The sequence below is a fragment of the Neomonachus schauinslandi genome, chromosome 1 (assembly GCF_002201575.2).
Source record: "Neomonachus schauinslandi chromosome 1, ASM220157v2, whole genome shotgun sequence".
NCBI lineage: Eukaryota > Metazoa > Chordata > Mammalia > Carnivora > Phocidae > Neomonachus > Neomonachus schauinslandi.
The window spans coordinates 152,688,845-152,712,559 of record NC_058403.1 but is presented as its reverse complement, the minus strand read 5'-3'; the positions used below and the strand labels follow the sequence as shown (position 1 = coordinate 152,712,559).

At 38.6% G+C, this 23,715-nt stretch overlaps 1 protein-coding gene across 2 annotated transcripts in view; it reads left to right on the top strand.

The window, feature by feature from the left end:
* LOC110569667 (programmed cell death 6 interacting protein) overlaps positions 1-23,715 on the top strand; it is a 97,015-nt gene that overhangs the window by 35,113 nt on the left and 38,187 nt on the right. For both annotated transcript variants that reach the window (XM_021677569.2, XM_044920756.1), the window contains exons 8-10: positions 6,832-7,054; positions 8,083-8,206; positions 10,514-10,691. In XM_021677569.2, the coding sequence (XP_021533244.1) occupies positions 6,832-7,054; positions 8,083-8,206; positions 10,514-10,691 (525 nt within the window). The remainder of the gene's footprint in view (positions 1-6,831; positions 7,055-8,082; positions 8,207-10,513; positions 10,692-23,715) is intronic.

The following is a 23,715-nucleotide window of genomic DNA, read 5'->3' as shown; positions in this document are numbered from 1 at the left end:
TATTCTCTGAAGTCTATGGCTCAGAGTACCCCATGAACCTGATAGAGATCATTAGATGGTCACCCCGTGAAACTAGCTTTTCAGTCATTGCTGTCAGCAATGGGGAAAAGAAACATTGGTCATGAGCAAACAAGAAACAAAATCAAAATCCACAGTCAGGAAAATCAAAACAATGGATAAAATAGCAGTGAAGGTAAGACTGTTGCTTGGGATTTACTTTGGGGGCAAGAGAAATTGTACCTGGGCTTATAGGGCTTATGAGCTGTCCTTCCTGGACAGTGCCCTTTATTTGGCTCCAGAAGGCTGTACACTTGATTATCTTGGTGGAATCTCTAGTGCAGAGAAAGTACAGTTTTCAAAAAGACATAAAAATAGTTACAAAAATGTGACTCTGTAGAATGAATGTGTATTAGATATACTTAATTCCTTAATGAGGGACCTAGTAAAACTGATTTTGTGAAAGTATTGTTTGTTATTAGTTGTGATAGTTTGTAGATATTAAGGAGATTGTTCTTACCAGATGTATGCTTATGTATTTATGGATGTACTTAGTTTCAAATGATCCTGCAAAAAAAAAAAGGTACATGTAAGTGTATATATGGGAAAGAGTGATAAAAGCAAATATGGCAAATTGAGAACTCTTGTTGAACCTAAGTGTGGGTCTGTTGTTACTCCTTGTTCTGTTTTTTCAGTTTTTCTGTGGGCTTGAAATTTTTTGAAATAAAAATTGGGAAAATTAGGTACATATAAAGGTGTACACTTCACCCTTTCTCTGTTTCCCATCTGTCCTGTTCCCTGTGTCCTTTTCTCCCACTGCCCCAGCGGTTAATTTCCATTAGATTCTCATTTAATCCTTTCAGTATTTTTTGTCTTTGAAATACAAGCAAATACATACACATGTATACACAATACGCACAATGCATGTTCTTAACTCTCCCCATTCTTACATATGAGGTACTATGTGTCTTGCTTTAATCATGTAACAGTGTATCCTAAAGATCTCCCCATTTTATTTTATTTTAAAGATTTTATTTATTTGAGAAAGAGAGTGAGAGAGAGAGAGAGCACAAGAGGGGGGAGCGGGAGAGGGAGAAGCAGAGTCCCTGCTGAGCAGGGAGCCCGATGCGGGACTCGATCCCGGGACTCCAGGATCATGACCTGAGCCGAAGGCAGTCGCTTAACCAACTGAGCCACCCAGGTGCCCTCTCCCCATTTTAATATAGCAATAGAGTGCTCGCTTCGGCAGCATGTATGATAATAATATAGCAACAGAGACACCTTCCTTATTTTTCTTTAGAGCTGAGGTGTACTTCATTGTATAAACAGCAGTTTATTGCTGTCCCCTATTGCTGGATACTTGTGTATTTCCAAGATTTGCTGCAAGTAATACTGCAGTGAATAATTATGTACACATGGCATTTTGTTATTTCAGCAGGTGTCTTGGCTCTGGCTTCCATAATCATAGACTGAGGGTTTGAACAACAGAAATTTATTTTCTCATAGTTGTGGAGGCTGGAAGTCTGAGACCAGGGTGTCAGTGTGGTTAGGTTCTGGTGAGAGCTCTCTTCTTGGCTTGCAGACTGTTAGCCATCTTCTCTCTGTGTCCTTCCATCGAATGGGGGGGGGGGCAGCTCATGTTCTCTGGTTCATCCTCTGAAAGGGCACTAATCCCATCATGAGGGCTTTGCCCGCATGGCCTCATCTAAACATAATCTTCCAAAAGTCCCATCTCCAAGTACTATTACTTTGAGGGTTAGAGCGTCAACATATGAATTTTGAGGGCAAGGTGAAGAGTTTAGTCCATAGCAACAGGTATACCTTAAATTTCTAGAAATAAAAGGATTGCTGATATAAAAGTATAATACATCTATAATTTGTTATATATTATACTTGGATCTTTGATCCACTTCGAATTTATCCTGATATGTGAAGTATAGATCTAGTTTTTCTTTTTCCAAATGACTTGTCCCCAAACCATTTATTACAGTGACTTTCTTATTCCATTGATTTGAGATTCTGGCTTTATCACAAACTAAATGTGTCTTATATATTTGGGTCTGTTTCTAAACTTTTTATTCTGTTTCACTGGCTTATCTGTTCATGTTCCAGTTCCATACCATTTTAGTCATGGACTCTTTAGAGTGTTTTAATGCCTGATAGGTATCATCATCATTGTTCTTTTTGTTTATGCTTCTATTTGAATTTTCTTTTATTTAAATATTTATTATGGAAAATTTGAAAAAAATATATAAAGTAATGAGTCATTAAATATCCATTGCCCAGCTCCATTGATTATCAGTATTTTGCTATTTGTGTTTCATTTATTTCCCTTACCCTCTTATTTTTTTGGAGTATTTCACATATTTCATCCTTAAGTACTTTACTATGTATCTCTAATAGATAAGTCTTAAAAAAAGAAAATGAAACCTTAAAGCTACAATGTCATCCCACCCAGCAAAATTAATACTGATTAATAATACTAGTAATGTAATATATATATATTTTTTTGATTTTATTTATTTGAGACAGAGAGAATGAAAGAGAGAGAGCACATGTGAGGGGGGAGGGTCAGAGGGAGAAGCAGGCTCCCCGCCGAGCAGGGAGCCCGATGCGGGACTCGATCCAGGGACTCCAGGATCATGACCTGAGCCGAAGGCAGTCGCCCAACCAACTGAGCCACCCAGGCGCCCGTGGTATTTTTTTTTAAAGATTTTATTTATGTATTTAACAGAGAGAGACACAACAAGAGAGGGAACACAAGCAGTGTTCATAGACTGAGGGTTTGAACTCACAAGGAGTGGGAGAGGGAGACTCAGGCTTCCCGCTGAGCAGGAAGCCAGATGCGGGGCTGGATCCCAGGACCCCGAGATCATGACCTGAGCCGAAGGCAGACTCTTAACGACTGAGCCACCTAGGCGCCCCACTAGTAATGTGATATTATCCAAACCTAGTATAGTTTTCCCGGATTTTTTCTATACTGTTTTTTCACAGTTGGTCTGTGCAAATCTCATAGAAGGTCTTCACATTGCATTTGGTTGATGTGTCTTACAAATCTTTAATTTGTAAATGGCCTCCCTCTCTCTGACTGCCATATTGAATTTCCCTCACTTTCTTGTTTTGTATGTTTCTTAAATGATGTCTGTGATGTCTGTTATCCCTTTTTTGTTACTTACGTAAATATTTCAGTCTTTTCAAAAATGATTTTGAGTTTTTCTTCATTTTCTTGCCTGAGTTCTGTTCTGTTCCTGTTCCACATTCTCTTGCTATCTGCTGTTCACCCACTGTTGTCTCAGCCATCTGGTCCTCTGTTCATATTTTGTGTTCTTTTTTTTTATTAAAGATTTTTATTTATTCGAGACACAGAGATACAGAGAGCAGGGGGAGAGGCAGAGGGAGAAGGAGAAGCAGGCTCCCCGCTGAGCCAGGAGCCCGATGTGGGGCTCCATCCCAGGACCCTGGGATCATGACCTGAGCCGAAGGCAGATGCTTAGCCATCTGAGCCACCCAGGTGCCCCATATTTTGTGTTCTTTTGATACTATGATTATACCGTTAAGTTTTTTTAGTTTATTTTAGTTTTTTCAGCATGCTGTTTTCATCTGTTTTGTGACAACATTTCTTTGGTGAATGTTCATTACCTTTTGAAAAGTTAGTTATATGTTCATTTTCATCCTTTTCCTCTTGGTTTCTTTGTGTTGAGGCAGATGGGATGCCGTATCAGATACTTGTATTTGAATGAGATTGATTTTAATAGAAGAATAGCAAGAGGCTCCTGAGTGGGGGAATGGTGCCTGATAGTGTTCCAAGCCTCTTTGTGTAAGGGCGCCCTCCTTAGCTTCGCTTCTTTGGCTCTCAAAGCCTAGTCTGGTTGAGGAAGGACTCTTACCTTGGGATCTGTGTTTCGCTGAATTCCTCACAGCCTTTGCTTTGCAGGGTGGTGCGTCTGCTTTGAGAGTTTATTTTGTTGGCCTTTTCTGAGTGCTCACCCCCTTTCTTCTTTCTCCCTGCTTTTCACTCCTCTTGTCTGCTTCCCCCAGCCTCTCTGCCTTTGATTAATCTGCCTCTTGCTCTCAGCAGTTCCCTCTTGGGATGAGGCCCCTCAGCACTTCGGGTTTTTCCTGTGACCCCCTGGTGGCTGACATGGGCCATTTGGCTTTACCTTTATCACCTGTTGGCACTTGTTACCTCATTCCATTTTCATCGTTTTCAGATTTGCTTAAAGTCGGTTCCACTCATTGGCGGGGGGGGCCTTAGCAGTCCCTTTTTATTCCAGTGTGTTCATTATATCTTATGGCTCTAGTACTAACTTTGCTATTTGGCCATGTATTTACAAATAAAATGTGAAAAGTGATTTAAATTTGTACATTTCTGTCTCCTAGTTTACATTGAAGATGTAGCTTTTGTTTTGCTCTATTGATTTGCATCTAAGCTTCCTCTGTCATTATTTACAATAGTTTAGTTGACTTTTTTTAGGTTTTCCTGGTATACAAATACATCACCTGTAAATGATCATTTTTTCTGTTTTCTAAATTTTATATGTCTGATTTCATTTTTTTGTCTAGTTGTTTTGACATATTCTATGATTGTTGATACTGTCTTATTTTGACTCTAGGAATGTTTCTTATATTTGTCTGCTAAGTATGTTAGCTTTGGGGGTTAAAACTTTATCATGTTAAGGAATTGGGTATCTATTTTGATTTTACTAAGATTTTCAAAAATATCAGTGGTGAATATTGAATATTATCAAATGCTTTTTCAACATCTATGGAGATAATCTGATTTTTTAAAATTTAAATTTATTATTTGGAGAATTATATAAGTAGGTATTCTTGAACCATTCTTGTATTTCTATAATTTTGGTGTTTCATACTTGCTTTATCTCCTATGGCTACTATATATACATGTTCTCTGTATGTCTGAGGATATTATATATTCTCTAATTGTGGAATCCAAGGTTCTCAATGTCTGGTAAATCAAACTCATTAATTGTGTTTTTCAAATCTTCTATAATCTTATAATTTTTTTTGTTTACTTGGTCTGTCATGTTTGACAGAAGTGTTAAAATCTTCCACTCTAATGAGGGGTAGATTTATCAGTTTCTCAGTATAATTGTTTATATACATAGAGACTTATTAAATGTAAAATATAAGAAGTTTTATGTCTTTCTGGCAAATTGGCAGTTGGTAAGCATTGAGTACTGAATTTATCCCTAATGATGCTTTTGGCTTTATTGCCTATTTTATCTGAAGTTACTAATAATGAAACCACCTAAGTAATGCAATTTGAGCCCTAAATTTATGTGGGGCATATGCTCATCTTATGAATTATGAGGGTAGACCTTTTTAAAAAAAAAATTCCTATTGATGCTGAGATAACATGCTTCTTTGTTGACTTCCTGTGTTGGCTGGGTAATTTTTTTATGATTCATCCTTTCACTGTTGAAGTAGCTCTTTAAGGTTCCTGCCTCGATGTGAGGTGGTGAGGGGAATGTTTCTCAGTAGATAGATATGTCTCTATGTTTCAAGACCCCTGTCTCAGGTCTCCATGAGAGCTTTACATTTTTTTTTTTTTTAAGATTTTATTTATTTATTTGACAGAGAGAGACAGCGAGAGAGGGAACACAAGCAGGGGGAGTGGGAGAGGGAGAAGAAGGCTTCCCACGGAGCAAGGAGGCCGATGCGGGGCTCGATCCCAGGCCCCTGGGATTATGACCTGAGCCAAAGGCAGATGCTTAACGACTGAGCCACCCAGGCGCCCCGAGAGCTTTAAATTTATGTGAGGCATATGCTCATCTTATGAATTGTGAGGGTAGACCTTTTTTTAAAAAAAATATTCCTCTTGATGCTGAGATAACATGCTTCGTTGTGTGTGTGTGTGTGTGTGATTTATTTATTTGAGAGAGAGAGAGAGAAATAGTGCATGCACAAGCTGGGAGAGGGGCAGAAGGGGAGGGAGAGGAAGAGAGGGTGAGAAGCAGTTTTCCCTGCTGCGCGTGGAGCCTGATACGGGGCTCAATCCCACCACTGTGAGATCACCACCTGAGCTGAAAACAGGATTCGGATGCTTAACTTACTGGGCCACCCAGGCACCCCACTTTTATTTAAATTTTTTAATTTTTTTTAAAAGATTTTATTTATTTATTTGACAGAGACAGACACATCAAGAGAGGGAACACAGGCAGGGGGAGTGGGAGAAGCAGGCTTCCCATGGAGCAGGGAGCCTGATGTGGGGCTCGATCCCAGGACCCTGGGATCATGACCTGAGCCAAAGGCAGACGCTTAACGACTGAGCCACCCAGGTGCCCCCAGGCACTCCACTTTTAATGTGTTTTAATTGCTAGTCCTTTTTTTTTTTAAAGATTTTATTTATTTATTTGAGAGAGAGAGAGAGAGCATGAGGGGGGGAGGGTCAGAGGGAGAAGCAGACTTCCCGCCGAGCAGGGAGCCTGATGTGGGACTCGATCCAGGGACTCCAGGATCATGACCTGAGCTGAAGGCAGTTGCTTAACCAACTGAGCCACCCAGGCGCCCTAATTGCTAGTCCTTTGAGTTACAGAAATATTTGACAGCCAGCCTCCCTCAGTGTCAGTTTATATACTGGCCCATGGATTTCTTTAACTTTCTTGGTAATTCACTTACGTGTTTAGAGGGATGCCTGCTAGGTTTATTCTTTATTTTTGATATTTTGGTATTTTGTGATGGGATAATTTCTAGGTTATTCTGTTGACCACAATCCTGGAAATGCAAGTCCTCAAAGATTGTTTTGAAAAACCAATGCTTAGGTCCTTGGTTGAGAAAAAGAAAAAAAATTTTTTTTTAACATTTTCTCTTTAGCATGCAGCAGAATTGATTAAAACAGTGGCATCTCGCTATGATGAATATGTCAATGTGAAAGATTTTTCTGACAAAATCGGCCGTGCCCTTACTGCAGCAAGGAAGGATAATGACTTCATTTATCATGATCGAGTTCCAGACCTTAAAGATCTAGACCCTATTGGCAAAGCCACACTTGTGAAATCTACCCCAGTCAGTGTACCCATCAGCCAGAAATTCACTGGTATGTCAAGTATTCAGATACACTTTAATCTTACTCATCTTTTCCCCAGTTTAATCTGTTTTTTTTTGTAGCTAAAATCATATAACTGCCGTTGTATGCTTTGAATATTATTTGAATTCATGTTAATGAATATGAATAAATATGAAATGTTTTATCTATAGTGAAATTTCAAGATGGAAAGTAAATGGTAATAAAGTATATGCATACAGCAGAGTCAGAGAATTTGAAACTGTGTTTGAGTAATGATAGACTTTAAGCATTTGTCATTTTGTTCACATTTGTTATATTATTTAAGATTCTGCCATTAAAAATGAACATTCATAAATATGACTTTAAACATATAAACTTACGGAGTTACGGTTGTATGAGATAAACGTTATCCTTGGATATTGTAGATATATTCAATGTATAGTAGTCTCTAGCTGAGATCCCAAGAATAATACTCTGATTTACTGGGAAAGGGTGATTATCTTACATGTTTCTATTTAGCAAACAAGATGTATTTACCATGTGCCAGGGACTCTTTTAAGTACAGGCAGTAGCTCAGAATCCATATTCTTACAGTAGTCCCATGAGATAGGTACTATTATTATCCCCATTTGACTGATGAGGTTATTGATGCACAGAGTGCTTAAGTAATTTGCCCAATGTTGCAGAGCTAGAAAGTGGTGGAAGGAACTAGAAATCAAACCATGGCACTCTAGGCTTAATCAGTTTAATGAACAAATGAACAGTGTATTTTCTTATGCCTAAGTCTTCTTTACCAAAGATCTTTTTATGTTAATGACAAACACCTCTTAAAAAGTTAAGAAAATTAAGTTCAAAGAAAAAGAAAGCTTTCATTGTCATTGTCCTTGAATATAGTGATGTAGAAATTCTCTTCATTATTGTACTTTTAATAGTGATTTGGTTTTGATTTTTAAATATTTGTAGACTTTTTATGTGAATATTGGAAAGGGAATATGAACATTCACTCTACAGATGGAGTTTTGTCTTGAAATTTTGTCAATTTTCATGCCTCATGTTAGATTTGTTTGAGAACATGGTTCCTGTGTCAGTGCAGCAGTCATTGGCCGCCTATAATCAGAGGAAAGCCGACTTGGTTAACAGATCAATTGCTCAAATGAGAGAAGCCACCACTTTGGCAAATGGGTAGGTAGAGCTTAACTTTCATGAATGTATCTTTAAAGTTCTAATGTTTTCTGTTTGATTGTTCTATAACTAAATAGTTTATGAACACTTTAGTTTTCTGAGTCGGAGCTGAATGTCAAGAATATGTGAAATAGCAAATACACACACATATGTACTTCTTGTGGATATTATATTTATTAAGCCCTAGCAAATGTATTTGGGATAAGTTTGATTACTGAAACAAAGTGAGAATTTTTGACTACTAATTTGCATTTTCGGGGATATTTATTTGAGGGAAACGAGAAGTAGAAATGAACTTGTAAGATACATGGTATATTCAGTATTCTGAACCAATTTTTGTTTCTGGTGGATTAAGGCTAAAAAAATAATTCGTTGGTTTTTAAAATATCTTAAGTATAATTTTCAATAAAATGCAACAGAATACACCTATTTTAAGTGTATAGTTCAGTTCTTTCTGATAAATGTTCATACCCATGTAACCACCACCACCATGATCAAGATAGAGAACATTTCCATCACCCTAAAAATTGATGCCTCTTTCACTTTAGTCCTTCTTCCCCTGGCCCTTAGCCACTGTTGTCTGCTCCCTGTCACTCTAGGTTGGTTTTACTTTTTATACAGTTCAATATAAATGTAATTATTATAGCATGTGTATTACATTATATGTACATTACTGTATACAGTACATTGTAGTATTGCTACAGTATATATAGTACGCAGCACAGTACATACAGCACAGTATATAGTCAAAATGTGTTGGACTGCTTTCACTTAGCATGTTTTTGAGATTCATCTATTTTGTATCAGTTTGATCCTCTTTATTACTGAGCAGTATTTCATTTTATGGTTAAATAGCAGTTTGTTAGCCCATTGTTGGTGGACATTTCAGTTGCTGTGAGCATGATGCACAAATCTTTGTGTGGACATGTTTTATTTCTCTTGGGTAAATACCGAGGCTTAGAATTGCTGAGTTGTGTGGTTGGTGTATGCTTAACTTCATGCAGAATAGCCAGATTGTTTTCCAAAGTGGTTATTCCAGTTCATATTCCCACCCATGCTTTTTGGGGACTCTGTACCCTCAGCAGCACTTAGTATTGTCAGTCTTTTCGCTTTTATTCATTTTAGTGTGTGTTCAGCAGTATCACATTGTGGCTTAATTTGCATTCCTGTGATTACTACTGGTGTTGAGTAACTCTTCATGTGCTTATTAGCCATTTATATATCCTATGTGAAGTGTCCGTTGAAATTTTTTGCTCATTTTTTTAAATTGAGTTTTTCGTGTTCTTTATGTATTTTATTTTATTTTATTTTATTTATTTATTTTCTTTTTAAGATTTTATTTATTTGTGAGAGAGAGAATGAGAGACAGAGAGCATGAGAGGGAGGAGGGTCAGAGGGAGAAGCAGACTCCCTGCCGAGCAGGGAGCCCGATGCGGGACTCGATCCCGGGACTCCAGGATCATGACCTGAGCCGAAGGCAGCCGCTTAACCGACTGAGCCACCCAGGCGCCCCTCTTTATGTATTTTAGAGCAAGTCCTTTGTTAGATATATGTCATTGAGATTTTTCTTTCTTTTTTTTTTTTTTTTAAGATTTTATTTATTTATTGCTCAGCAGGAAGAGAGAGAGCAAGCAAGAGCGGGGGGTGGGGTGGGGGGGGGGGCTGCAGAGGGAGAAGCAGGCTCCCTGCTGAGCAAGGAGCCTGATGCAAGGCAGACACTTAACTGACTGAGCCACCCACAATTCACCCCTGAATTTTGACTTTTAATTACTTAGACTGAGAGAAGTTAAGTTTGAGCTGTGAGCCCAAGGTAGCTAGTATTCTTTAATGTATATTTCTTACTTTTTTTTTTTTTTTAAAGATTTTATTTATTCATTTGACAGAGAGAGACACAGTGAGAAAGGGAACACAAGCAGGGGGAGTGGGAGAGGGGAGAAGCAGGCTTCCCGGCGAGCAGGGAGCCCGACATGGGGCTCGATCCTGGGACCCTGGGATCATGACCTGAGCCGAAGGCAGACGCGTAATGATTGAGCCACCCAGACGCCTCACTTTTTTGGTTTTCAATTCTGAACTGTGAACTTAATTTTTTAATAGTTTTGTTTTAATTTTATCAATCACTGATTTTCTGTTTTTTTTTTTAATTGTTTTGTTTTGTTTCTTTTTTTTCCCCCTTTATCTTTGTTCTGTTTTTCCATTGATGAGGGTAATCACTTTTTTGGGGTGCTAACTATTGATTAGGATATATAGGAGATTAATGTTTTAAAGATGACTTAGACCTCTAGATGACACAGTATCTCATTTTTTCAGGGTGTTAGCTTCCCTTAATCTTCCAGCAGCAATTGAAGATATATCTGGAGATACTGTACCTCAGTCTATATTGACTAAGTCCACGTCTGTGATTGAACAGGGAGGCATCCAGACTGTTGATCAGTTGATCAAAGAGCTACCTGAACTGCTACAGAGAAATAGAGAAATCCTAGATGAGGTATGTTTTAAGAGATTTGTTTTTTCAAGTAAAAACTGTTTTACCCCTTGGTGTCCAGCAGAGATTAGGACTGGGTGCTTTCTTCTGTTGGGTTTTGTAGGGTAATACGCACCATCCTGATGAACTTAATGTGGCCCAGAGCTGCCTTTCAGCTTCAAGAGGAATTCTGATTGAATGAGAATAGGTTCATACATGTCTTAAGGGTATATAAATGCACATTAATGAAACTCATGTGACCATGATGTACTATTGATTGATATACCATGAGAAATTACTATCATACAAACTGTTCAGAGCCTTCATAACTAATGATTTCTTTTCTATGAAAGATTAGATTTCTTGGTAAACGTGGAATCAGCCTAAGGAAGTTAGGCCATCAAATATTTTGTAAGCCCACTGCTTCCATCTTCTAGTAGAGAGGGCATTTTATCAATAGGAATGGAACACTATAAAGTTTTTTGGCTAAAGTCAACTGTTTGACAGTGTTATTTTTTATTGTGCCTTCACCTCTTTCCCCTCATTAATTCATTTCTTCCTTTAATGATAAATATATTCAAAATGGTTATATTGACTTTTGCCAGTTTAGGAGTCATGTCTTTTAGGTAACTTCTGTTGTCAGTGCTTTAATCTATGATATTTTAATTTTTCAGTTAATTTTCAGGGGATATTATATTTACATCATTTCCAAGTACTTTGGGACAGGGGTACAGTACTTAAGTACTCTGTGCAGTCAGAAAGCTGAGTATAACTTTTGATTCCCCCAAACATAGCTACTCATAGCCTACTGTTGACTTTGGAAGCCTCACTGGTAACATAAACAGTTGATTAACACATATTTTGTATGTTATTATATACTGTATTCTTAGAGTAAAGTAAGCTAGGAAAAGGAAATGTTACTAAAATCAAAGAAAATCATAAAAATCATAGATTTATAATACTGTACGATAAAAAAATCCACTTGTAGGTGGACCTACAAAGTTCAGACCTGTATTATTCAAGGGTCATCTGTATTTAAGACAGTGTGAACCTTGGGGATGAGAATATTTACCTCTTGGGTTTTTTTTTTAAAAGGATCACCCTTTAAAAGGATCATTGCGATTATACTAAATGATACGGTGATGGTGGTGGTGGCATATTGGCTATTGAAAAAGGTCAGGAAACTTAAATGAAAACTTACTGCAGTATTGGCCTGGGGAATCTGATTCATGAGGGGTTCTACATTAAGTACACCATCAGTGTTACCAACCTCATCTATGTAGATGGCGTCAATAATCAGAAAATTGAAAGCAAATAGAATTGATGTTATATATCAGTACCAAAGCCTTGCTGTGCTGAGCTTGCTAGACAAGCAGAATCTCAGACCCCATCTCAGACCTTCTGAATCAGGAGTTGCATTTAACAAGATCCCAGGGTGATTTGTGTGCCCATTAATATTTGACAGACACTGCTTTTAAGGTCATAGACTTTATTCAAGAGAATGCTTTATAGTCCTTTAAAATTTGTTGATTATTGGGTCAAGCAAGCTTGTTATCTGGTGTTGCACTTGAAAGGATGTTAGAATAGTAGATAGACAAAGGGAGAAAAAAGTGGAGAGTGTTGTTTAAGATCACATGTACATGATAGCAGCAAGAAGTAATTGTCTTGATAGGGAGAAGACAAACCCTGGAAAATGCAATATGTATAGCAAGTCAGATAGCAGTCTGGGGCATTTAGTAAGTAGAAGTTACAATAATGAACCATTATTGAATATTGGAGTTATATTTGAACTTGATCCCCAGTTTTCTTAGCTGTGGCCCTGGGCAGATTACGTAACATCTTCATGTTTCAGTTTACTTATTGAAAAAAACGGGATAATAGTATTTATCACATAAGATAGCTGTGAAACGAGATCAAGTATGTGCCTGCTAGTAGTAGTTATTTAAATATTACTATATTTCCTTGATTTTAAGATGTAATTGTTTAGAAGATGCATATTTGATTTTGAAACAAGTTTTATGGAAAAAGAACATTGCCTATTGAAATACTATATATCAGTTGTGAGGAGCATCTTCATTAGAAATATTAATGTGTAAAAAGCTTATCTTATAATTAAAAATTGGCATTATTAGTGTGTATGGTATATGTCTGTTGTCTGCCTATCTTAATATGAGGTACTTTTGCTTATCTTCTTTGATGTTTCTAACAGCCTTTTGAAGTAGTCACTATTACTCTGTCAACTGTACTTGGAGAGTCTCATTTTAAGTAAGTTGTGAGTTGAGAGAAGTAAGGTTGTGAAGCTGGTTCTTTTTTTGAGTGTTCATTTCTCTCTGGTAGCTTTTAGAAATTAGGCTTGATTTTCTTATCCACTAATTTATTTTTTAAATAATAAATTTATCTTTGCTAGGGACCTGTCAGGCCCTTTAACCTTTGATCCCTGCCCGTGGATTCTGTTTCTTTAGTTACTTCTTTTTCTCTACCCTCTCCTAATGAATTTCTGTCAGATGGTTGGTGGTTCTTTTGATGATGATCAATTTTCATATCATTCAACATTTCTTCTGCCTTTTTTCTTTGTGCTCTCATTCTTTCTGGGAGACTGCCTCAGGCCGGCCTTCCAGCTCAGTAATTGGTTAGTTAGTGTGCTTTTTGTGCTTTTCAGCCACCCTATAGAGTTGTTTTGTTTTTTATTTTATTGATACCTCTTGTTTTCAACATACCTAATTGTTTTAAAAAATCCCCTGTATTTTTATTTCACAACTGCATGTCTATTTGTTTTTGAGGTAAAATTTGCATAACATAAAATTCATCATTTTAACCTCTTTACAGTATACACGACAATGGCTCTTAGTATGTTTGCCGTGTTGTGCAATCACCAACACTGTCTAATTTCAGAGTCTTTCCATCACCCCCAAGGAAACTCCATTCTCATTAGGAGTCAGTATTCATTCCCCCTTGACCCTGCTCAGCCACTACTCTGATTCTGTCTCTGTGGATTTGCTTATTTTGGACATTTCATATAAATGGAATCATAAACAGTATGTGCACTCTCACCTTCTGTCACTTAGAATAATGTTTCCAGGTTCCTCCATGTTGTAGCACCAGCACTTCATTTCTTCTTGCGGCTAACACTTCATTGTGTGGAGGTATCACATTTTGTTTATATATTCATCAGTAATAGATATTGGGATGTTTTGCTTTTTTTGGTTATTAATAATGCTATTTGTGAACAAGTTTTTTTTTTTTATTAAGCACCTGTTTTAAATTGTCTTGCGTATATACAGATGAGTGGAGTCTTTGAGTCATACAGGAATTTAATGTTCAACTATTTGAGGAACTACCAAACTGTTTTCCAGAGCAGTGGCACCATTTTACATTCTTAGCAGCAGTGTGTAAAGGTTCCAGTTTCTTTATATCCTTTCTGACCCTTAAATTGTTCTTTTTTTTTTTAAATTTTATTTATTTGTCAGAGAAAGAGAGCGCACAAGCAGGGGGAGCAGCAGGCAGAGGGAGAGGGAGAAACAGGCTCCCCACTGAGCAGGGAGCCCGATGCGGGGCTCGATCCCAGGACCCTGGGCTCATGACCTGAGCTGAAGGCAGACACTTAACCGACTGGGCCACCCAGGCGCCCCTAATGGTTCTGTTTTTTAATTATAGCCATCCTTGTGGGTATGAAGTGGTATCTCATTGTGCTTTTGATGTAACCTTTATATATTAAAAATCCTAAAGTTAATAGTTTGATAGTGATTGGACTGAAAGTTTAGACCAACCTGGGGAGTATTGCCAATCTTTACAGTATTAAATTTTCCAATCCATGAATATGGACAGAATGTCTTTCTATTTAGTTAGGTCTTCTTTAATTCCTTTCATCAGTGTTTTGTAGCTTTTTTTTTTTTTAATTTTATTTTAAGTCACCATTACCTCATTAGTTTTTGATGTAGTGTTCCATGATTCATTGTTTGCATATAACACCCAGTGCTCCATACAATACGTGCCCTCCTTAATACCCATCACCGGGCTAACCCATCCTCCCACCCCCTCTCCCCTCTAAAACCCACAGTTTGTTTCTCAGAATCCATAGTCTCTCATGGTTCGTCTCTCCCTCCGATTTCCCCCCCTTCATTTTTCCCTTCCTACTTTTTTTTTAAAACATATAATGTATTATTTGTTTCAGAGGTACAGGTCTGTGATTCATCAGTCTTACACAGTTCATAGCGCTCACCATAGCACATACTCTCCCCAGTGTCCATCACCCAGCCACCCCAACCCTCCCACCCCCCACCGCTCCAGCAACCCTCAGATTGTTTCCTGAGATTAAGAGTGTCTTATGGTTTGTCTCCCTCTCTGGTTTCATCTTGTTTCATTTTTTCCTCCCTTCCCCTATGATCCTCTGTCTTGTTTCTCAAATTCCTCATATCAGTGAGATCATATGATAATTGTTTTTCTCTGATTGACTTATTTTGCTTAGCATAATACCCTCTGGTTCCATCCACATTGTTGCAAATGGCAAGATTTTTTTTTAATGGCTGCTTAATATTCCCTTGTATATATATACCACATCTTCTTTATCCATTCATCTGTTGATGGACTTCTTGGCTCTTTCCATAGTTTGGTTATTGTGGACATTGCTGCTATAAACATTGGGGTGCATGTACCCCTTCGGATCACTAAATTTGTATCTTTGTGGTAAATACCCAGTAGTGCAATTGCTGGGTCGTAGGGGAGCTCTATTTTCGAGTTTTTGAGGAACCTCCATACTGTTTTCTAGAGTGGCTGCACCAGCTTGCATTCCCACCAACAGTGTAGAAGGGTTCCCGTTTCTCTGCATCCCAGCCAACATCTGTCGTTTCCTGACTTATTAATTTTAGCCATTCTGACTGGTGTGAGGTGGTATCTCACTGAGGTTTTGATTTGGATTTCCCTGATGCTGAGTGATGTGGAGCACTTTTTCATGTGTCTGTTGGCCATTTGGATGTCTTTGCAGAAATGTCTGTTCATGTCTTCTGCCCGTTTCTTGACTGGATTTTTTGTTCTTCGGGTGTTGAGTTTTATAAGTTCTTTTTAGATTTTGGATACTAGCCCTTTATCTGACATGTCATTTGCAAATATCTTCTCTCATTCTGTCGGTTGTTTTTTGGTTTTGTTGACTGTTTCCTTTGCTGTGCAAAAGCTTTTTATCTTGATGAAGTTCCAGTAGTTCATTTTTGCCCTTGCTTCCCTTGCCTTTGGCAATGTGTCTAGGAAGAAGTTGCTGCGGCTGAGGTCGAAGAGGTTGCTGCCTGTGTTCTCTAGGATTTTGATGGATTCCTGTCTCACATTTAGGTCTTTCATCCATTTTGAGTCTATTTTTGTGTGTGGTGTAAGGAAATGGTCCAGTTTCATTCTTCTGCATGTGGCTGTCCAATTTTCCCAACACCATTTGTTGAAGAGACTGTCTTTTCTCCATGGGACATTCTGTCCTGCTTTGTCGAAGATTAGTTGACCATAGAGTTGAGGGTCCATTTCTGGGCTCTCTATTCTGTTCCATTGATCTAGGTGTCTGTTTTTGTGCCAGTACCATACTGTCTTGATGATGACAGCTTTGTAATAGAGCTGAAGTCCGGAATTGTGATGCCACCAGCTTTGCTTTTCTTTTTCAACATTCCTCTGGCTATTCGGAGTCTTTTCTGGTTCCATACAAATTTTAGGATGATTTGTTCCATCTCTTTGAAAAAAGTTGATGGTATTTTGATAGGGATTGCATTAAATGTGTAGATTGCTCTAGGCAGCATTGACATCTTCACAATATTTGTTCTTCCAATCCATGAGCATGGAACGTTTTTCCATTTCTTTGTGTCTTCCTCAATTTCTTTCATGAGTATTCTATAGTTTTCTGAGTACAGATCCTTTGCCTCTTTGGTTAGATTTATTCCGAGGTATCTTATGGTTTTGGGTGCAATTGTAAATGGGACTGACTCCTTAATTTCTCTTTCTTCTGTTTTGTTGGAACACTACATCAAAAACTAGTGTTGTAATGTATGGTGACTGACAGTGGAATGCCACTGATTTCTGTGGATTGATTTTATATCCTGCCACTTGACTGAATTCCTGTATGAGTTCTAGCAGTTTTGGGGTGGAGTCTTTTGGGTTTTGCACATAAAGTATCGTATCATCTGCAAAGAGTGAGAGTTTGACTTCTTCTCTGCCGATTCGGATGCCTTTTATTTCTTTTTGTTGTCTGATTGCTGTGGCTAGGACTTCTAGTACTATGTGGAATAGCAGTAGTGATAGTGGACATCCCTGCCATGTTCCTGACCTTAGGGGAAAAGCTCTCAGTTTTTACCCATTGAGAATGATACTCGCTGTGGGTTTTTCATAGATGGCTTTTATGATATTGTACCCTCTATCCCTACACTATGAAGAGTTTTAATCAAGAAAGGATGCTGTACTTTGTCAAATGCTTTTTCTGCGTCTATTGAGAGGATCATATGGTTCTTGTTCTTTCTTTTATTAATGTATTGTATCACATTGATTGATTTGCGGATGTTGAACCAACCTTGCAGCCCAGGAATAAATTGTGCACTTGGTCGTGATGAATAATACTTTTAATGTACTGTTGAATCCTATTGGCTAGTATTTTGGTGAGAATTTTTGCACCCATGTTCATCAGGGATATTGGTCTATAGTTCTCCTTTTTGATGGGGTCTTTGGTTTTGGGATCAAGGTAATGCTGGCCTCATAAAATGAGTTTGGAAGTTTTCCTTCCATTTCTATTTTTTGGGAACAGTTTCAGAAGCATAGGTATTAATTCTTCTTTAAATGCTTGGCAGAATTCCCCTGGGAAGCCATCTGGCCCTGGGCTCTTGTTTGTTGGGAGATTTTTGATGACTGCTTCCATTTCCTTACTGGTTATGGGTCTGTTCAGGTTTTCTATTTCTTCCTGGTTCAGTTTTGGTAGTTTATAGGTCTCTAGGAATGCATCCATTTCTTCCAGATTGTCTAATTTGTTGGCATATAGTTGCTCATGATATGTTCTTATAGTTGTTTATATTTCTTTGGTGTTGTTTGTGATCTCTCCTCTTTCATGCATGATTTTATTTATTTGGGTGGTTTCTCTTTTCTTTTTGCTAAGTCTGGCCAGGGGTTTATCAATCTTATAAATTCTTTCAAAGAACCAGCTTCTAGTTTCGTTGATCTGTTCTACTGTTCTTTTGGTATCTATTTCATTGATTTGTGCTCTGCTCTTTATTATTTCTCTTCTCCTGCTGGGCTTAGGCTTTATTTGCTGTTCTTTCTCCAGCTCCTTTAGGTGTAGGGTTAGGTTGTGTATTTGAGACCTTTCTTTTGTCTTGAGAAAGGCTTGTATTGCTATATACTTTCCTCTTAGGACCGCCTCTGCTGCATCCCAAAGATTTTGAACAGCTGTGTTTTCATTTTCATTGGTTTCCATGAATTTTTTAAATTCTTCTTTAATTTCCTGGTTGACCCATTCATTCTTTAGTAGGATGCTCTTCAGCCTCCACGTAATTCTTTCCAACTTTCCTCTTGTGATTGAGTTCTAGTTTCAAAGCATTGTGGTCCAAAAATATGCAGGGAATGATCCCAGTCTTTTGGTACCGGTTGAGACCTGATTTGTGACCTAGGATGTGATCTATTCTGGAGAATGTTCCATGGGCACTAGAGAAGAATGTGTATTCTGTTGCTTTGGGATGGAGTGTTCTGAATATATCTGTGAAGTCCCATCTGGTCCAGTGTGTCATTTAAAGCCTTTATTTCCTTGTTGATCTTTTGCTTAGATGATCTGTCCGTTTCCATGAAGGAGGTGTTAAAGTCCCCTACTATTATTGTATTGTTGTCGATGTGTTTCTTTGATTTTGTTATTAATTGGCTTATCTGACTGGCTGCTCCCATGCTGGGGGCATAGATATTTACAATTGTTAGATCTTCTTGTTGGATAGACCCTTTAAGTAGGATATAGTGCCCTTCCTCTTTTCTTATTATAGTCTTTGGTTTAAAATCTAATTTGTCTGATATAAGGATTGCCACCCCAGCTTTCTTTTGGTGTCCATTAGTATGGTAAATCGTCTTCCACCCCCTCACTTTCAATGTGGGGGTGTCTTTGGGTCTAAAATGAGTCTCTTGCAGACAGCATATCGATGGGTCTTGTTTTTTTATCCAATCGGATACCCCGTGTCTTTTGATTGGGGCATTTAGCCCATTACATTCAGGGTAACTACTGAAAGATAGGAATTTAGTGCCATTGTATTGCCTGTAAGGTGACTGTTACTGTATATGGTCTGTGTTCCTTTCTGGTCTATGTTACTTTTAGGCTCTCTCTTTGCTTAGAGGACCCCTTTCAATATTTCTTGTAGGGCTGGTTTCATGTTTGCAAATTCCTTTAGTTTCTGTTTGTCCTAGAAGCTTTTTAACTCTCCTTCTATTTTCAATGACAGCCTAGCTGGATATAGTATTCTTGGCTGCATATTTTTCTCATTTAGTGCTCTGAATATATCCTGCCAGTCTTTTCTGGCCTGCCAGGTCTCTCTGCATAGGTCTGTTGCCAATCTAATATTTCTACCATTGTAGGTTACAGATCTCTTCTCCAGAGCTGCTTTCAGGATTTTCTCTTTGTCTCTGAGACTCGTAAGTTTTACTATTCGATGTCGGGGTGTTGACCTATTTGTACTGATTTTGAGGGGGGGTTCTCTGTGCCTCCCAGATTTTGATGCCTGTTTCCTTCCCCAAATTAGGGAAGTTCTCCACTATAATTTGCTCCAATATACCTTCTGCCCCTCTCTTTCTTCTTCTGGGATCCCAGTTATTCTAATACTGTTTCGTCTTATGGTATCACTTACCTCTCGAATTCTGCCCTCGTGATCCAGTATTTGTTTATCTTTCTTTTCTTAGCTTCTTTATTTCCATCCTTTGGTCTTCTATATCAATGATTCTCTCTTCTGTCTCATTTATTCTAGTAGTTAGAGCCTCCATTTTTTATTGCACCTCAGTAGCCTTTTTGATTTCAACTTGATTAGATTTTAGTTCTTTTATTTCTCCAGAAAGGGTTTCCCTAGTATCTTCCATGCTTTTTTCAAGTCCAGCTAGTATCTTTATAATCATCATTCTGAACTCTAGTTCCAGTATCTTACTAATGTCCGTATTGATAGGGTCCCTGACAGTCGGTACTGCCTCTTGTTCTTTTTTTTTTTTTGAGGTGAGTTTTTCCATCTTGTCATTTTGTCCAGAGGAGAATAGATGAATGAGAGAACAAAATGCTAAGAGGGTAACAACGACCCCAGAAAAATATACACTAAACAAATCAGAAGAGACCCAAAACCAGGGGGCGGGGGAGAAGAAAGGGAAAGAAAGAAAGGAAAAAAAAAAAAAGAATATGATCAGGCTGGTGAATAGATCAGAGCCACGACACACTAGATATTGTGTGTATTTTGGTCTTTTAGAAGAAACTGCCTCTCAAAATTTTAAGGAAAGAAAAACTTACATATGTACAAAAATAAGGGTAAATACGATGAAGGGATGGAATATGACTGTAGAGATGGAAATTATAAAAGATTTTATAAAAGGAATTGATAAGTTGGTTGAATAAAGAAAGAAGAAAAATTAAAAAAAAACAAAAATAAAAAAGGGGAGAGAATGTGATCATGCAGGAGACTAGAACAAAGTCATACACTAGAGATTTAAGGTATATTTTGGTCTGTTAGGAGAAACTGTATCCCAAAATTTTAAAGAGAAAACAACTTATATATATATACAAAAAATAAGGTTAACTACAGTGAAGGGATAGACTATGACTCTAAAAATGAAAATATAAAAAAATTAAAAAGAAAGGAATTGATAAGATGTTAAAAGATGGTTAAAAATGGGAAAAAGAAAAATTAAAAAAAATAAAAAAAAATTAAGAAAATTAAAAAAATTAACTTTGAACGACTAAAGAATCATGGGGAAAAAAGCTATGAATTCTATGTGCTGTATTCCCCTAGTGCTGGCGTTCTCCCATTCTCACTGATTGGTAAACTTGGTCTTGGCTGGCTGTTCTAGCTGATCTGGGGGAGAGGCCTGTCGCAGTGATTCCCACATGTCTTTGCTGGAGGTGGAATTGCCCTGCCCTTGCTGGGTCCGGGCTAAGTAATCTGCTCAGGTTTGCTCCCGGGAGCTTTTGTTTCCTGCAAGCTTTCCGTACAGCTTTGGAGGACGAGAGTGAAATAGAGGCCTCCCAATCCCTGCCCCGGAGGAGCCGAGAACTCGGGGCCCCACTGCTCAGTGAGCCCCCAGAGAAGAGCAGTCAATCACTCCCGTCTCCCCAGTCTCCGGCTGCACTCTGTGCTCACCCGGCCTGTGACTGAGCGTTTCTGCCTCTGGCACACGACCCTGCGTGGAGTCTCCAAACCCAGTAGAGTCCTGTGGTGCACTCCCGCGCCACTCCTCCTAGGGGAGGAAGGGGAGTCTCCCCGGATCTGCCGCTTGTTGGGTCCCTGCTGGAGGAGCAGTGGCCCGACTGTGCCTCGGATCATGGTTTATGGCAACCCCGATCTGAGAGCCCACTCCTCGGTTCTGTCTCTGTAGCCGGCTTCCCCGCTCCGATCCCTGGGAGCTCTGCCACACTCAGGCACCCCCGGTCTTTCTGTGACCCCGAGGGTCCTGAGACCACACTGTCCTAGCGAGGGTTCCACCCCTTGCTTGGCCACTGGAGCGACGTCACTCAGTGGAGCTGACTTCTAAAAGTTCCGATTTTGTGCTCCCCTGCTCTATTACTTGCCAGTAGCGGCTGACGGAGGCTCCCTCCCCAGCTGTCTGTCTTCCTGAATATCGCCTCAGATTCACTTCTCTGCTCGTCCTACCTTCCAGAAAGTGGTTGCTTTTCTGTTCATAGAGTTGCTGCTCTTCTTTCCTTTGATTTCCTGTTGAGTTTGTAGGTGTTCAGAATGGTTTGATACCTATAGCTGAATTCCTGGGACCAGACGAAATTTAGGTCTCCTACTCCTCTGCCGTTGTGCCCCTCCCAGTGTTTTTTAGCTTTTAATGTACAAGTCTTGCACCTCCTTGGTTAAATTTATTCCTAAATATTTTATTCTTTTTGATGTCATTGTAGATGGAATTGTCTTAATTTCCTTTTTGCAATGTTTATTGCTAGAGTATAGAGTATAGATTTTGTATGTTGATTTTGTATTCTGTAACTTTACTAAATTTATTATCTCTAATGGTTATTTTGTGAATTCCTTAGGATTTTCTTTATATAAGGTCATGTAATCTGCAAGTGGAGATAGTTTTACTTCTTCCGTTTTGGATGCCTTTTTATTTCTTTTTCTAGCTTAATTGCCCTGGCCAGTACAGGGTTGAATAGAAGTGGTGAGAGCAGATGTTCTTGTCTTATCCCTGATCTTAGGGAAAGGCTTCCTGACTTTAGCTGTGTGATGGTAGCTGTGGGTTTTTCATTGATGTCCTTTATGAGGTTGAGGAAGTTCTTTTCTATTCCTAGTTTGTTGAGTTTCTTTTTTTTTTAAATCATAAAAGGGCATTGGATTTTGTCAAATATTTTTTCTGCATCTTGACATGGTCTTATATTTTTTTCCTTCCTTTTGCTAATATGGAATAGTACATTAATTGGTTTTTTGATGTGAACCATCCTTGCATTCTTAGGATATTCTACTTGGTCATGATATATAATCCTTTTTTTTTTTTTTTTTTTTTTAAGACCCCACTTGCACATGCAAGTGGGGTGTGGAGGGGCAGGAGGTAAGGGAGAGAGAGAGAATCTTAGGCAGGCTCCATGCCCAGTGCAGAGCCTGATGCTGGGCCTCGATCTCATGACCCTGAGATCATGACCTGAGCTGAAATCAAGAGTTGGACGCTTCACTGACTGAGCAGCCCAGGTGCCCTGGTTTATAATCCTTTTAATTTGTTGCTAGATTTGTTTTGGTAGTAGTTTCTTGAGCATTTTGCATGTGTATTTATATATTTGGTCCGTAGTTTTCTTGTAATGTTTTTGACTTTCAACTTATGTACCGTTATGGCTGTGTCTTTTGTAAATAGCATGTAGCAAAAGTTTTCTTCTTAATTTTGTTTGACATCCTTTATCGGTGTCTGTGGAGGGTTAAGTCCATTTATATTAACTGATTATTCATATTATTCATTTTCTACTATATTTTGTAATTTCTACTTGTCTCCTTTTCTTTCCTTATATTTCCTTCTCTTTTTTCTGCCCCACCCCATCTCCACTTTTTCCTGGCTTTATTTAGTAGTTCCTCTCTTTCTTTCTTTTTTCTAAACTCGCATGGAAGTTGTTTACTCTTAATTTTCTTCTTTAATGTTTATTATGTTGTGTCTGGGTATGGATTTTCTTTCATTTAAATTGCTTGATACTGATACTTTATTGGAGCCAGTGATGTTGAGGAATTGTTATCTTTCATCCATCCTGGAAAATTCTTAGTTTTCATTTTCTGGAATATTTCTTTTTCCCTATTGTCATTAAGTAACTCTTTCTGGGTTGCTGATTATATTTAAGTTGACTCTTCTTAACTTTCTTTCCTTTTTCTTTTTTCTTTAAAAGATTTTATTTAGGGACGCCTGGGTGGCTCAGTCGGTTAAGCGTCTGCCTTCACCTCAGGTCATGATCCCAGGGTCCTGGGATCGAGTCCCGCATCGGGCTCCCTGCTCTGCGGGGAGCTTGCTTCTCCCTCTGCCTCTCTCTCTCTCTCTCATGAATAAATAAATAAAATCTTAAAAAAAAAAAAAAAAAGATTTTATTTATTTGAGAGAGAGAGAGTGGAGAGGGGCAGAGGGAGAAACACACTCCCCTCTGAGCACAGAGTCCGAAACGGGGCTGGATCCCGGGACCCTGAGACCATGACCTGAGCTGAAATCAAGAGTTGGGATTCTTAACCGACTGAGCCACCCAGGCGCCCCTAACTTTATTTTCCATGTCTCTTTTTTTTAAAAAATTTTTTATTTATTTGCGAGAGAGAGAATGAGAGACAGAGAGCATGAGAGGGAGGAGGGTCAGAGGGAGAAGCAGACTCCCTGCTGAGCAGGGAGCCCGATGCGGGACTCGATCCCGGGA